The 15,959-nt window shown below is 41.7% G+C and overlaps 1 protein-coding gene across 2 annotated transcripts in view; it reads left to right on the top strand.

Moving 5' to 3' along the window:
• FAM149A (family with sequence similarity 149 member A) overlaps positions 1-15,959 on the top strand; it is a 97,284-nt gene that overhangs the window by 67,405 nt on the left and 13,920 nt on the right. For both annotated transcript variants that reach the window (XM_066573428.1, XM_066573430.1), the window contains exons 2-9: positions 2,820-2,930; positions 3,972-4,104; positions 6,526-6,668; positions 8,345-8,479; positions 10,106-10,285; positions 10,489-10,676; positions 13,165-13,316; positions 13,431-13,525. In XM_066573428.1, the coding sequence (XP_066429525.1) occupies positions 2,820-2,930; positions 3,972-4,104; positions 6,526-6,668; positions 8,345-8,479; positions 10,106-10,285; positions 10,489-10,676; positions 13,165-13,316; positions 13,431-13,525 (1,137 nt within the window). The remainder of the gene's footprint in view (positions 1-2,819; positions 2,931-3,971; positions 4,105-6,525; positions 6,669-8,344; positions 8,480-10,105; positions 10,286-10,488; positions 10,677-13,164; positions 13,317-13,430; positions 13,526-15,959) is intronic.

Genomic DNA, 15,959 nt, shown 5'->3' with positions numbered 1-15,959 from the left:
GAGCACTTTTTTTTTTCAGGAATCGTTGTAAATCTGGTTGGCTTTTAGAGGTTGTCTGCTGACCTGCCCCTAAGCTAGCTTTATCCTTTGTTGTTTTAACCATTTAGTTTTTCGTTGAGGGATATTGCTTCTGCGCAGGGCACAAATGCCAGGAACAGTCTAGAACATATCTATTGCGCAACTTGCGCTGCCCAAATTAGTAAAGGTTGGTTCGAATAGTGGTAGTGTCGCAGCACTCCAGGTGTGAGTAAAGATTTGTTAATGGGCCCGTTTGTTTTCTGTTATCTGGGGACGTGGTTCGCCTCCGAATATTATGGGAGACAGTGTGGGTCGCAGCTAGCGGGTTGTGGGTATCACGGGTGGTATGGAGCAGTTCTCAAAGTTGTTTGCAGGATGAATGCTTATGTTGTCAGGGGGACCTGCCTGCCCTGCCTGGGAAAGCACCAATTCCCTCACGTGAATGTAATAGCTGAGAAGCAGGGGAAGAGGGGAGATTACGTTTACCCCCTTACCTCCGATTAGAGGGTTCTGCTGCTTCCGGATGGTGCCTCCCGCAGGTTGTGGTGAGTGAGCTGTTATCTTTTGTGAGCGGGTCTGTTACGCGACCTCCGCAACCCCCGCTGTTCTCTTTGGCCTCTCCCGACCTCCTTCTGGCCCTGTTAGTGCTCCGCTGCTATGGATGGTGTGGTGGAAGGTCCCCCCGCAAGTACGGACTCACCGGGTGCCTTCCGTACGATGCGGTCAGCCGCGGCCTCTTCCGGACGGAAATTTAGCCCCCGGCTCCAGAGGGTCCGCTAGGCCTCACCCGCGGCGGTGTTTCTAGGCCGTCTGTCTGCTGCTGCCGAGTCTCCGGGACTTCCCTCTGCCTCCGGGAAGTCTTATGGTACGCACAGAGACTTTGGGTAAGTGGAGGGTGTGATAAATAGTGAATTAATCACTTATCTCCAGCGAGCTCTCCTGATGTGCGACTTCCCGCTCTCGAGGTTAAGCCACGCCCCCTGTACTCTTATTTTTGAGGACATTATCCCAGTCGATAAGGCTAAGGGCATCACTAAGCTGATTGAACTTGACCTTCCTACACAAATATGCCCTTGTGAATGAGGTCTTACTCCTCTTTTTTTTTCTATAAAACACTAACACTTTGGCCAGATGCTCCCTGTGCTGTACGTATACAGGTAACTGAGGCTGAAGGGACTTTGGACATTCATTCTCTCACATTTTGAAGGACACAGCAGCTTTGAGCGGTTAATAATTCTTCCCAAGAAGAATTCCGAAGGCTAGATTGATAAGCTGCCCGTAACGTTAATAATTGAGCCAGAATGTATTCAGCACTGCTATTTATGTGCAGTAAATGACTGTTTCCCAGGCCAAATAGTAGGTATACTAAAAGTAGCAGAATTGAAGTATTTTATGATTATACATTGAGTGCTAGAATAGCTTCGACATACCCAGACGCACTCTCACACAGACATAACAGCATTCATGCATGAGCGATTGCAGCTGTAAGCAATACTGCCTGCAATGCAACAATGAAGGACAATGAAGTCTGCACATGGGTTAAAGGGCCGTCTACATAGTCCAATAATCGGGCTGGAACATTCACTGCAACGTTATTTTGCTAGATCATGGGGCTATGTAAAAGTTCAAAAAAGTGATGAATCAGCAAACGCTCGTTTGCTGGCTGGTCGGCTCGTTTATGTTATCATAACAATGACCCTGGTTGCCTACGTCTTCCTGTGTAAACTTTAAAACATTTCTAAGTGGAGTGAAATTGAAAAGGTAAACAAAATTCCACCATCTTTTTTTTGGGGGGGGCGGGGGAGGGGGGGGGGGTCTTGTTTTTATGGCATACACACTGTGGCAAAAATGGCATGATAACGTTATTCTATGGGTCAGTATTATTACGATGATACCAAATTTCTATAGTTTTTTTTTTTTTGCCGTATTACTTTTAAGAAAATAAAACATTTGGAAAAACTATAATGACAGCTATAATTTTTTTATTTCTCCATCTACATAGCTGTTTGAGGGTTCATTTTTTGTAGGACGTCCTTCAGTTTTTTTTGGTACCATTTTGGAATATATATAGGACTTTTTGATCTTTTTTATTACATTTTTTCTTGGAAACAGGATGACCAAAAAAAGCGCAATTCTGGCATTGTGTATTTTTATTTCCAGACAACATTCACCATGCAGTATAAATAATATGTTACTTTGATAAATTTGACTTTTACGGTTGCATCAATACCAAATATGTTTATATTATAAATATATGAAAAAGGTTCTTTTTACTTTTAATACCGATTATTTTTTAATAATTAATAAAAAAAAAAGTTAAACTCATTTATACATTTTTTTTAACTTGTACTTACGATCATTGGATCACTTATGCAATATAATGTAATACCATAGTATTGCAGGATACCATGATCTGACAGAAGCATTTACAGGGTTAACAGCCATGATCAGCTCATTTATCTGCCCATTTAAAAGGACCCTTACATTATAATCATGGAGCATGGTAGCTCAGTGGTTAGCATTGTTGCTTTATAGTGCGGGGGTCCTAAATGCACATCCTACAAATTACAACATCTGCTTGAGGTTTTATGTTCACCCAATGTTTGCGTGGGTTTCCTCTGGGTTTTCCAGTTTCCATTCACAGTCAAAAAATATACAGATGGAGCCCCAGTGGGGACAGAATTCAATATCATGTGATATAGACTGTTGCGTAATATGCATGTGCTATGAAAATAAAGGCGATTATTATTAATGGTTCACGGTTTACTTAATTTTTAGGACATCATGATTATCTTTTTCAGAAAGGGATTGTCTCGAGGAACTGCAGAACCTCGGCTCACAGACAAGGGAAGAGACCCTCTCCCAGTACATTTTACACGGCCCGTGCAGGAAGCCATCCACAACTATACCTGGTACAGTATGCACATCAGTTTTCTCATTTTCTTTTCAAACAAGTCACAGAAAATTGGATCAAATTGACTTAAAATCCCAGGAAATAGTCACACATATTTATATATGGATACAAGAGCAGGTATAACATGCAGTAACATGCAGAAAAGGTCAAATACTATGTCGGGGAGGTCGAACAGGCGCAAAATGCTGAAGAACACCCATTCACACACCTACCATTCATGAGAGGAGTCTGATTAGTATTATACTTACACATAGATATGTCTTCTATAGGGTGCCAGTCACCTGCCGGAGGTGCGCAGTGACTGTTGATCTCCTGCTACTGTTTACTTAACTGATGATTACCATCTCAGATATTTTGATTGCCCCTAACCATACCTAAGTCTGCTGTCTTTTCAATTCATTAGCTTAGTTGCTTACATGCACTCTAATAGACAGTAGAAAGCTGCTTTTAGGCTTCCTTTAGGATGGTTTCATACACAGGTAATTGTGGAAGTTTCTCATTTAGTTTTCAGACAGGTTTTTAAGCCAAAGTCACAAGTGGACACAAAATACATTGGAAATATAAAAGAAAGACTTCTACCTCTACTTCCTGCTGGATCCATTTCTAGCTGTGTGTCAAAAAACTGTATGAAAAAATTGCAACAAAAATTGTCTTAAAAAGTTGTGTGTGAATCGCTGTCCTTTCTTGTGTCTTACTAGCTTGCAATGAATTTAATGTTTTTTTTTACAAGCTTATTTAGTGGCATTTTTCTATACACCAACGTTTTTTTTATATAGAGAAGTCTATAGGAAAACACTTTGTTTCTGCAAAAAAAGACTACATGTGAAATTGCCTTAAAAGGAATGCGTCATCAGAGAGGCACCTTTTGTATAAATCAATCTTTTCTGTTAAAAATGTCTTTTTTTAACATCTTAGATAGAGCAGCATGTTCAACAGATTTTCTTAATTGTTTCTTTTCTTCATGAATGTCACTTAGTGCGTAGATGAAATGACATGGTACTGTTATTAAGTTATTTTTAATATTTTTATGTTTCCACAGTGAATCGATCTCATCTTTATCTTCCAGTGGACAAACCACTCCAACAGATTTAAATCATTCCTGGTCAGGAATACAAAGCTATACTACTGGACTGTCCACCGAAAGGAGCTCAGTGTATTCCTGGAGAGACGATGTAGGATTCTTCCTATTGCCATCTTTATGTAGGATGTTAAAATGTAGCTGTCCCTTTTTTTTGTTACTAAGTTCAACTGTTACATTTGTCATTTTTATACACTCATTGTAAAAAAAATGAAGCATCAGAAAGGAGTTGTCGGAATCAAAACTTTCCCTGTGTGATTGTAACGCTGATATAAGTGATTACAATATCAGAGCAAAAGGATAATTTATGGTGGAAAACTGACCCTTTGAAGGAAGGCTCTAGTACCCTGTTGTACCTCCTCTAGCTTGGATGCAAGATATGATACGGGCAGGCATGGAGGATCTAGTACCCTGTTGTAACGCTGCTAGCTTGAATGCAAGATATGATACGGGCAGGCATGAGGATCTAGTACCCTTTTGTAACGCCGCTAGCTTGGATGCAAGATGTGATACGGGTGGGCATGGAGGCTCTAGTACTATGTTGTACCCCCTCTAGCTTGGATGCAAGATGTAATACGGGTGGGCATGGAGGCTCAAGTACTCTGTTGTACTGCCTCTAGCTTGGATGCAAGATGTGATACGGGCGGGCATGGAGGCTCTAGTACCCTGTTGTAATGCCTCTAGCTTGGATACAAGATGTAATACGGGTGGGCATGGAGGCTCTAGTACTCTGTTGTACTGCCTCTAGCTTGGATGCAAGATGTGATACGGGCGGGCATGGAGGCTCTAGTACCCTGTTGTAACGCCACTAGCTTGGATGCAAGATGTGATACAGGTGGGCATGGAGGCTCTAGTACCCTGTTGTAACGCCTCTAGCTTGGATACAAGATGTAATACGGGTGGGCATGGAGGCTCTAGTACTCTGTTGTACTGCCTCTAGCTTGGATGCAAGATGGGATACGGGCGGGCATGCAGGCTCTAGTACCCTGTTGTACCACCTCTAGCTTGGATGCACAATGGGATACGGGCGGGCACGGAAGCTCTAGTGCCCTGTTGTACTGCCTCTAACTTGGATGTAAGATGTGATACGAGTGGGCATGGAGGCTCTAGTACTCTGTTGTACCGCCTCTAGCTTAGATACACGATGGGATACGGGTGGGCAGGGAAGTTCTAGTACCCTGTTGTACTGCCTCTAGCTTGGATGCAAGATGGGATACGGGCAGGCAGGGAGGCATACTGGTTCTGTATGGTATCCTGTTGCATATCAGTCCACATTTGCTATAACTGAGCCTTCAAATCATGCAAACTTGTAGGCTGTCGAAGTTGGCATCGCAGATGGTCCCCTGCATGTTTTCTTGGGGCTTGATTTTATTGGCAAAGACTAACTTTTTGTACCTATAGCTGCTTCAGTAGCTCTACGGTAGATAACAAATTTTACATGGTTTTATGTCATGGAAAATTTTAGAAATCTTAGCAACCTTGAAATTGCTAGATATACTGTATTTACTGTCGGTAGATAGATAGTGTAATATTGTGGGCTGGGCTGGCACACAAAGTAAGAACAGTCCTCATGTGGTCCATGACACATTGGACATTGATGTTTGAAACAAATATATTTCTTTACTCAGTCCATGGGTGTGAGGCACAGGACTTTATCAGTTGCAGTACACGGCTGGTAGCCAAACTCCTTCCCTTCACTAAACTGTGGAGTGAGAGAGGTGATAGGGCCAATGGAGGAGTGTGGCACAAGGAACTTCTCTTTCAGTCATGGAGAACCACACTGGCTTGGCTTTCTGTAGCAGGTCTTGCCAGGTCCACACTATGTTCACTCAGGACAAGTTGGTTCACTCCATAAGTACGGACAGTACTTTCTAACAGTGAGGGTGATCAATGATTGGAACAGGTTACCACGGGAGGTGGTGAGTTCTCCTTCAATGGAAGTCTTCAAACAAAGGCTGGACAAGTATCTGTTTGGGATGACTTAGTGAATCCTGCACTGAGCAGGGGGTTGGACCCGATGACCCTGGAGGTCCCTTACAACTCTACCATTTTATGATACTGTCCCCCAAACAGCTAATTTCCCTCATTTTACTTGTTTGGCAGGTAATCTGAGTGCATTCTCTATGTCCCCAACCACCACATAATCTTATGTCACATTTTAATATACATCCCATTAACTCTACATCCCCCCCAAGGGGTTTCCTATCTCACCCCCTGTCCTAAACCATCAACATAAATTAAGTTAAAGTGCAAAATAACATGAATGGGATCACCATCTTTGAGTAGAACAAACAATATTACAATGAATAAATTAATTAAACTGTGTAGTCAATAACCTAAATACATCGCTGTACAAACTGCAGCAACGCAAATGATCTTAGAATAATTTACTCTGCAATTGTGTTGTGCAGTAGAATAACAAGGTGAGGCATTTATTTTCCACACAAGATGCTATTCAAACATGTCTGGTGGTGATGTCGGCAGTCATTTTCCCATTCTCTACTACATCTGGCAGGAGTTTGATAAAGCCAACACGCAGACAGTGCATCAGTTATTCTGGGATGTGGATGAGATGCTCTTTGAAGGCAACGTTACATCTCAAAACAAGAACCTGCAAGCAGAATGCAAAGACTGGACCAAGAGATCTCTTCATCTCAGGTACCGTGTAGGAAAATAATATACTAAGGGGCTGCAGTAGAAAATGGAACTTCTGCACACACTGCTTTTGTACTGGGAGATTCTTTATATGCTTGTATTCTCCACTCAACTTTCTAAATCTCCTGCATTTTACTTTGAAAGGGCATTTTTTGTGATCGGTCAGTTGGGATTGTATCTGACTGTCTTCATGATACATGTTATATATCTTCAGCGTTAACTATAATTCCCATTTATTTTTGTAAATTCATTTCCACTATGTGCACAACCTTTTTGAGATTTCAGCAGTTTAAGGGCGCCCACCCACTGGCGTTTTTTTTCCCTGCGAAATTCGCAGCATTTTTTTCTCTGCAGGGGTCTATGGGACTTGTAATGTTAAAATCGCGATCGCGCAAAATCGCAATTTACCGCGAAATCGCGATTTTGCGCGATCGCGATTTTAACATTACAAGTCCCATAGACCCCTGCAGAGAAAAAAATGCTGCGAATTTCGCAGGGAAAAAAAACGCCAGTGGGTGGGCGCCCTAAAGCTTCAGTATTTTAAGTATATATAATATTTTTTTTAAGAAAATAGAAGATTATTGCCCAGAGTCATAACTTGAAGCTCATGGGAACCAATGCAAAATCTGCACTTTTATGTTTATTTTATAATACTGATACAGGCGCATTTAGGGGTCTTCTGGTTTAGGACAAAGAAAATTATGTAATGCTGTTATGCTGAGTACCGTGAGCGGGCCACGTGTGACAGGGATTAAAGAGAGACACATAAAGAGAGAACTCCTGTATCATGTACCAAACCCAAATTTTCCTTTAAGAGCAAAAACACACAGGCTTATAAGCAACTATGCTCACCGGTACGGAACATAGCTGCTCATTAACGGGTTATTTTTTCCTTCTTTGGCCATTCAAACTGCGCACCATAGATAAGTCCTGCCCTATCTTTTGCGCACATACTATTAACTGCGTGCGGGAAAGATAGGGCAAGTCCTATCTTTTCTAGCCTGTACTATTAATGAGGGAGAATCCCGCTAATGAAAGCGAAACCATTGAAATCAATGCTTTCGTTTTGCCCCGTTATGCGGCTGTGATCATTGCGGCTGCATAACGGGATAAAATCACGCCCCCGTGAAGAAGCCCTAAGTCTGTGTTCACTCATGTTTGTTTTCCTATATACTTGATGTGTGTTCACTGATATATACTTCACTTGAAAGGCTGCAACATATACCACTGTATAGTCATATAGGTGCATTCTTGGCCTCAACTTCCACATATTCTGTGTTGTACACTTTTCTTTGCTGTACCATGTTGTATAAGAACGTTTAGAAGATAGTTTTTTACTGTATAGAAGCCCTAAAGGTATACCAATGCATACCTGCCTGGTCTATGCAGGAAGGACACTGTTTTGGCCTGCACTATGTTTGGCGTATGTCGAAGCTTTACTGGTGCATAAAACAAACGGTGAGATAATGAGGTGTGAACAGAGTCTTAAAATGTTTAGCAAATTGATACATATTTCTGTTTATTTTATTAACATACTCTTTGCTTATTTTGCTTAGCTGCATTTCTAGCTATATTCTTCATTTAAGAAAGATTGTAGCTACAGTAATAATAAAGCATAGAAAACTATAAAGAATAGATTTAGCTCTAATTGACTTTCTTTTCTCAATTATGTATTTTAGAGTATTGGGAAAACAGCTTGTATTTCCAAAGGATGAGGGTTTTCAGCACTTCTTGGGCAGGAATTCAAGTTCCTCATCTTCAAGTTCATCTGAAAAATCCCAAAGAATTACTAAGAGCTCCAGTTCCTTGAGGCAGTAAGTAGAAGAAACTTCTGATTGCAGTGTGATCTTTTGAGAACAAGAAGCTGATCCTCTAATTCTGCCCTAGGAACACATCCACTTGAAATGCTTAGAAGCATCAAACATTCTGACTTATCATGTTTTATAAATGTACCTACAATGTTATAGCACAGATGTCAAACACAAGGCCCACGGGCCGAATCCAGTCCACCACCTATGTGGATTGCCGGCTGTGCTTAATAAAGGGGTTTTCCAGGCAGTTTCTGTTGGGACAGCACAACAGTTATGTTAGGAGAGGTGACAAGTCCTCTTTAAAGGGACCCTATCACCATGGAAATGTAGTCCATTGTTATAAAGCAGAAGGAGCTTAGTAGATTGATATGTAGTTTTTTGAGAAGAGATTTTGTCTCCTATAACCTTTATTTTAGTCATATATACCTCTGCTCGTTCTGAGGTTAGAGGTCCAATCGGTGGTCTTATCAATGATTGACATCTATCTCTGTATCTGTAGTCAAACATACTGCATTTTCATGGTGACAGGTTCTCTTTAAGACATGGATAGAAATGTATTAAGACTGGCATTTTAAACACCAGTCTTCATATTATTTCCCCCGGTGTACAATGCACTTAATATATGAAGAGGTGCACGCCTCTTCATTTATTAGGCGCATCTCAGCACCTTCGTGCGCCTACGCCAGGTCCAACCTAGCGCACACTTCTAGTATATAATTTATGCTAGTTTCTGGCATAAATTATACATATAGGTGTTGGTCCTGGACAAACATATTACACCCTAATAAAGAGCATCCCCTTTTCAGCAAAGTGGGAGAAAGTGGCAAAGACTGCCAAAAGTTGCAACATTATTGTGCAAGCAAGGCTTGTCCAAAGCTTTGTGATTGTTTTGCACTGGAAACTGGCATAAAATGTTTCGTGAGTCTCCCTTATGGTGTTTAAACTGCCCATAGTGGTCAAATGTACAGTATGTTCCAGCAGTAGTTTACTTGTACATTAAAGGGGTTGTCTCGCGAAAGCAAGTGGAGTTATACACTTCTGTATGGCCATATTAATGCACTTTGTAATATACATCGTGCATTAAATATGAGCCATACAGAAGTTATTCACTTACCTTCCCTGCGCTGGCGTCCCCGTCTCCATGGCTCCGTCTAATTTCAGCGTCTAATCTCCCGATTAGCTTGGATGCAAGATGTAATACGGGTGGGCATGGAGACGGGGACGCCAGCGCAGGGAAGGTAAGTGAATCAGGAGGCTGGAATCGGCACGCGTGATGGGGCGGAGCTACGCGATGATGCGTAGAAGGGGGCAGAGCCAGAACGCCGCTCGTGCCGGACCGAACAGAAGCCAGAAGACCCTTCTGCGCAAACGCGTCTAATCGGGAGATTAGACGCTGAAATTAGACGGAGCCATGGAGACGGGGACGCCAGCGCAGGGAAGGTAAGTGAATAACTTCTGTATGGCTCATATTTAATGCACGATGTATATTACAAAGTGCATTAATATGGCCATACAGAAGTGTATAACCCCACTTGCTTTCGCGAGACAACCCCTTTAACTTGTTGTATGCATACTAGTACTATATTGAGAAAGCATTAACAGGTCTATTTGATATCAAATTTATTTCAGACTTTGTGTATCTGGATCACGAGTTGTCCCTACGGTGTCACCAATACAAAGAACGGATGAGTCTACATCTAGCACAAGTTCCTTGGGGTCTGAGTCATCGGTTTATTCATTCCTGGAGGAGGAGATCTATGATGTGGAAGGCACTATCGAGGAGTACCTTGCCTACGACAGCAGAGATCAGTAAATAGCACATTTTCCTATATTTGTAAATTAAGAGTATGGATATTTTAAAACATTATACATAATTTTTAATGTGAACCGTCTCCAAATAACAGATGATTGTAAGCTAAGGCTTCGGCACAAGTTCCTCAGCTTTAGATCTGAATCTGTGTGGAGTTTTTGATGCTTAAGAATTATAAAATGAAGTGTTCTTCAACCATTAGTGATGATGAAGGTTTGGATCAAAAGAAAACACAGCTTCACCAAAAGAGGACAAAGCGTGGCATTCCTCCAGTCTCCCCTAATGACTGCATCAAGGACACAGTTGCTGCAGAGGTGTTTGATGATACTTGGAGGACTATAGTGGATTCCATGCAAGAACTCCTTATTAAAACATGGGAAGTTGGATCAGGTAAGGCAATGAAAATTGGATTTGGAATTAAGAATCCAAAAACTTTGATTTGATTGTTCATTTTCTGAGGTATTCAAGAAAAAAAATGGCTAAGGGCGTGTGCACACGGTGGAATTTTTCAGCGTGAATTCTGCATGTAAAAACCTCAGCAGAAATCCAAAGCGAAGTCGACAATTTCTGATACGAATTCTCCATGGATTCATACGTTGATTTAGCCTTGATAATGGGTAAAATCCATGTGTTATTTCTAGTGCGAGTCCATACAGAATTCATGTGAATTTTGTCGTGCGAACCCGGCCTAACCTCCCTGCCACCTAAATAGCTCAGTTGTATTTTTTTTTTTTTATTTCACCCCACTTAAACATTGTTAAAAGTTTTTCAGTACATTGTATGGGAGAATAAATGATACCATTAAAAAACACAACCCATCCCGCAAAACACAAATGGCTCTTGGAAGGCAGGGACGAAAAGATAAAAATAGAGAATAGGAAAATCTCTGGTCTTGAAGGGGTTAGATTATAGGTACTGTACCTCCAAGGTAAGGAGGAAGGTAAACCTAAAACTTCTTGTGGTATCCCCAAGAGCAAAGTGAGTTTTTTCTCCAATTGTACAGTCCAGTCAGATATAGCAGTGCTTCAGTAGCTTGGGTGAGATATAGCGCAGTTAAAGTATCCTAAGAATAGGCCAGGACTGTAGGATAACATACAACAGAAATGTATCTTGGAACTTCGGGATCCAGTATGTTATTGTCAAAGTTCTGAGTTTTTCCCATTTCCAGAATAAGTGTGGATTAACTCCTTAATTGACAAGTAAGGATGAAATTACATTTTTTAACATACTTTCCTTAGTCAATTTGCCAGAGTATATCATAAATAAAAAGGTAAGTAAAAAAGGAAACAAAAAATCATGTCAGTGAGTGGAAAGAATAGCACAGATGTTAATAAAATATCCTGAATATCCTAAGGATATGCCACCAATATTAGATCCTTGGTCTCCAACTCTAAGCTGCCCATCACCTGTTTGAAGGGCGAGTACCTTGTTCTCTTCTTTGTTTGCCAGGAACAGCTCTGTATTTTTAATGGCAGCTGTACCTGATATTACAGTTCACTACTTCATCCTGTTCAAGTGGATGGTACTGATCTGTAATACCAAGAAGAGCCATCATTATGCATCTTGACTTGCACTGGCTAGAGGAGGATGTAGCACTTACCGGAGCACTGTGGCTCCTTGAAACAGCTAATAGCCAATCAGCTGGCTGCTGAGAGTTGAACCCCTATAAATATAATATTGATAGCCTATCCTGAGGAAATCTCCTGGAAAACCATTTTAGGTTCTTTATTTACTAGTTAAATATTAGCAGAGTTTCATATTTAAAAAAATAACATAGAATTTCAATATAAAACTGTCTAATTCTCTTGGGGATGGATTGTAACTAGAGATGAGCGAGCACCAAAATGCTCGAGTGCTCGTTACTCGAGTCAAACTTTCAGTGATGCTCGAGAGTTCGTTTCGAGTAACGAACCCCATTGAAGTCAATGGACGACTCGAGCATTTTTGTATATCGCCGATGCTCGCTAAGGTTTTCATTTGTGAAAACCTGGGAAATTCAAGAAAGTGATGGGAACGACACAGAAACGGATAGGGCAGGCGAGGGGCTACATGTTGGGCTGCATCTCAAGTTCCCAGGTCCCACTATTAAGCCACAATAGTGGCAAGAGTGAGACCCCCCCCCCCCCCCACTGTCAGCATAAAGATCGTTCTCCTCTGCCACAGCTGTAACAGCTGTGGCAGAGAAGAACGATGTTAGCCCATTGAATTCAATGGAGCCGGCAATACAGCCGGCTCCATTGAAAGCAATGGGCTACCGGCGATCGCGGGATGAATTGTCAGGAAGGGGTTAAATATATAAGCCCTTCCCTTCAATTCATCCAGAAATGTGTAAAAATAAAAAAAATATATATACTCACCTGGTCCCGGCAGACGGAGTTCAGCGCGGCCAGCAGCAGTCCTCCTGAACTGCTCTGAAGAGCTGTGAGTAGTATTCAGCAGCCGGGGATTTAAAATCCCCGCCTGCTGAATGAGCTGCCTCTAATTGGTCACAGCCTGACCAATCAGAGGCAGATCTCACTCACACACCCATTCATGAATTTAATAATGGGTGAGTGAGTGCTGCCTCTCATTGGCTCAGCGGGACCAATCAGATTTAATTGAGATGAGTACCGCGTGGTGCTCGTCTCGAATAACGAGCATCTCGAGCACCCTAATACTCGAACGAGCATCAAGCTCGGACGAGTATGCTCGCTCATCTCTAATTGTAACTCTTGCATCATTGAAAATGTTGTAGTACTTTATTGTTGGACATCAGCCTGTGTGATATTATTTTATCATTAATGACACTATCAGTGGACTTTATACTACATCGTATACTACAGCTGTTCCAATGACTCTTTAAATTTCATTATAACTACAGTAAAATTTCCAATTTCAGTGGAAATTAAGCAAACAGAAAAGATCCATAATTCTTCCAGCCACTATCTTCAGCTTCCCGTTCCACGGATGTCAGAAACAACAGGCGTTCCTCCATCGCGAGGCTCTGAGGCACGGAGCATTTCATTTGGTGCTTATGTTTTTACACCACAGGTACACACTATGATGACAACTTGTTCCTCCCGCACCCCCAGCCTGCCCTCCACCCTAATATGTCACTGTACCTAATATTGTGCCACATATCATTTCCTTTCTTCTGTCTTGCAGTCAAGTCGTAATTTCAGTAATGACTTGAATGGAGTAATGACGATACAAGCTAAACCTCTACAGCAACGCCATACTGGACCGGTAGAGAAGACACAGTATGTACTGCTCCTTATATGACACTTTAAGCTGCAAACACTACATAGGCAGACGTAGCAGAGCTGAATCTGTGAATTGTGTTTCTTCTCTGCAGCACAATAGCTCACAGTTTACAATAAGTTAACAGGCTATTTGCAATCTATTGGAAAGCCACAGATAGCAATAATGAATTGTGTTGCAATTTCAGTTCAAATCTCCTAAATCACAGAAATTGCAATAAACCGAAAGTGCAGTTTTAAAAAAAATAAAATGTATTCATTCACACTATTTCATCTCATAATTAGGCCATATTCACATATAACAAAACAATTGTGACCACGTGAAGCATTGTATTCCAATGCATTCATTTACACGGGTGATTATCAGCCATGTTAAAACGTCCGGCCAGCAAAGATAGAACAGCAGCAGCCAAATACGCCGGCCGATGCTTTAACTCTGCTGGAAAAGATAGGTTTTGTCATATCTTTCAGGCGCGATCAGCTGCCGGCTCCCATAGGCTTCTGTGGGAGCTGCCAGCAAAGGGAGGGGAGAGAGAGTTTAGGAGCGGCTCGCACTACTAAACCATGTCAGCTGGCTCAATTTAACTAATAGAAGCTATGCCACTAATAGAAGGAACTCTAGATTGCAGCATATATACACCGCACCCGGAGACTGCTATGTGGCCTTTGGTGTACAAATGCACACTAAAATACAGTATGCTGCATTCTTTTTCGTACGGTCAGTATGTGCATGCAAACACGAACAGTGGAAATTAACCCATTGATATCAATGGATTCTATTCTCTGCATATTGGGCACACAAATACGCCCATGTGAAGGAGGCCTTAACCCCTTCCCACTCCAGGGCGTAAGTTTACGTCCTGGCAACGGGGTACTTCCCGCAACAGGGAGTAAACTTACGTCCTGGGGATACCACGAGATCACTTATGATCTCGCACTATCCCGCAGCGGGAGCCGGCTGTCAGTCATAGCCAGCCTCCCGCTGTAACAGCGGGGGTGCATCGGAGATGCGCCTCCCCGCTGTAAACCCCTTCCTTGCTGCGATCTATGTAGATCGCGGCATGGTAGGGGTTCACAGAGGGAGCGCGCTCCCTCTGTGACGTCACCGGGCTCTCGCGATATAATCGCAGAGAGCCCGGCTGCTTGCCATGGCAACAGGACGCCAGACACTGGCCTCCTGTATTGCCATAGCCTGTGATCGCTGTATAAGCGATAAGGCATAGCAGGCATGGCATGGCATGGCATGATCATCAGTGCTATACTGTAAGTGCCCCAGAGGGACACAAATTGTGTAAAAAAAAAAAAGAAAAGAAAAATGTAAAAAAAAGTAAAAAAAACCCATATTAGCATAAAAAAGGTTAAAAAAAATTAAAACCCCACATATTTGGTATTGTCGCGTCCGTAACGATGCGTACAATAAGCTGCACATGCTTTTGACTGTGCATGGAAAAAAGCCTTAAAAAAACACTAAATAACTGAGGCAAAATGCTAATTTTTAGCATTTTGGCTCCCAAAAAACGCAATAAAAGTGATCAAAAAAGCCGTATGTACCCCAAAATGGTACCAATTAAAAGTACAGCTTGTTGCGCAAAAAATAAGCCCTCATAGAGCTCCATACATAGAAAATTAAAAAAAGTTACAGGACTTTGAATGCAGTGATTTAGAAAAAAAAAAAGATTTCCAAAAAAAGGGTTTTTATTGCAGGAAAGTGGAAAAATCTAAAAAAAAAAGTAAGAATTTTGGTATCGTTGTAACCGTACCGGCCCGGAGAAAGCATGGATTGTGTAATTTATGCTGCATGATTAACGCTGTAAAAAAAACTAAAATCTATGGCAGAATTGATGCGTTTTCTCTCCCTGCTATCATAAAAAAAAATAATAAAAGTTTTATAATATAGGTTATGTACCCAAAAATAGCACCATCAAAAACTACAGTTCACCACACAAAAAACAAGCCATTATACGGCCGCGTCGACGGAAAAATAAGTTATGACTTTTGAAAAATGGAGAAGAAAATCCGCCAAAAATCGTTGCGTCCTTAAGCCCAAAATAGGCCATGTCATGAAGGGGTTAAACACCAAAAGAGCTTTTTGTCCCACATCTGGTGGGTAGCAGCAGCGTCTGTGAGGGGAGAGGGAATCCCAGGATTTAGAGTTTTTTAGTGTGGTGCGGCTGCACAATCCCACCCAAAAGTAGACTCTGAAGAAATGTGATGAGGGCACTACTTAGAATGGGCCAAAAGAAGAAAATAAGTGTTTCTGAACTGTGGTGGCATTGTGTGGACAACATAGAGAGGCGCTTAGAGTTACTTTTTATTATCTCGGAAAACCCCTTTAACAATGCTCAGGAGGAGGCCCGTGTTGAAACCTTTGCATTGGGCCTGCCAGTTTGTTAAGACGGTCTTGCCTAGATGCATTACTTAAAATATTATTGTA

Source organism: Eleutherodactylus coqui, chromosome 7, assembly GCF_035609145.1.
Source record: "Eleutherodactylus coqui strain aEleCoq1 chromosome 7, aEleCoq1.hap1, whole genome shotgun sequence".
In the NCBI taxonomy this organism is placed as follows: Eukaryota; Metazoa; Chordata; class Amphibia; order Anura; family Eleutherodactylidae; genus Eleutherodactylus; species Eleutherodactylus coqui.
Note: the sequence above shows the minus strand (reverse complement) of the source record. Positions and strands in the feature narration are given on the sequence as shown.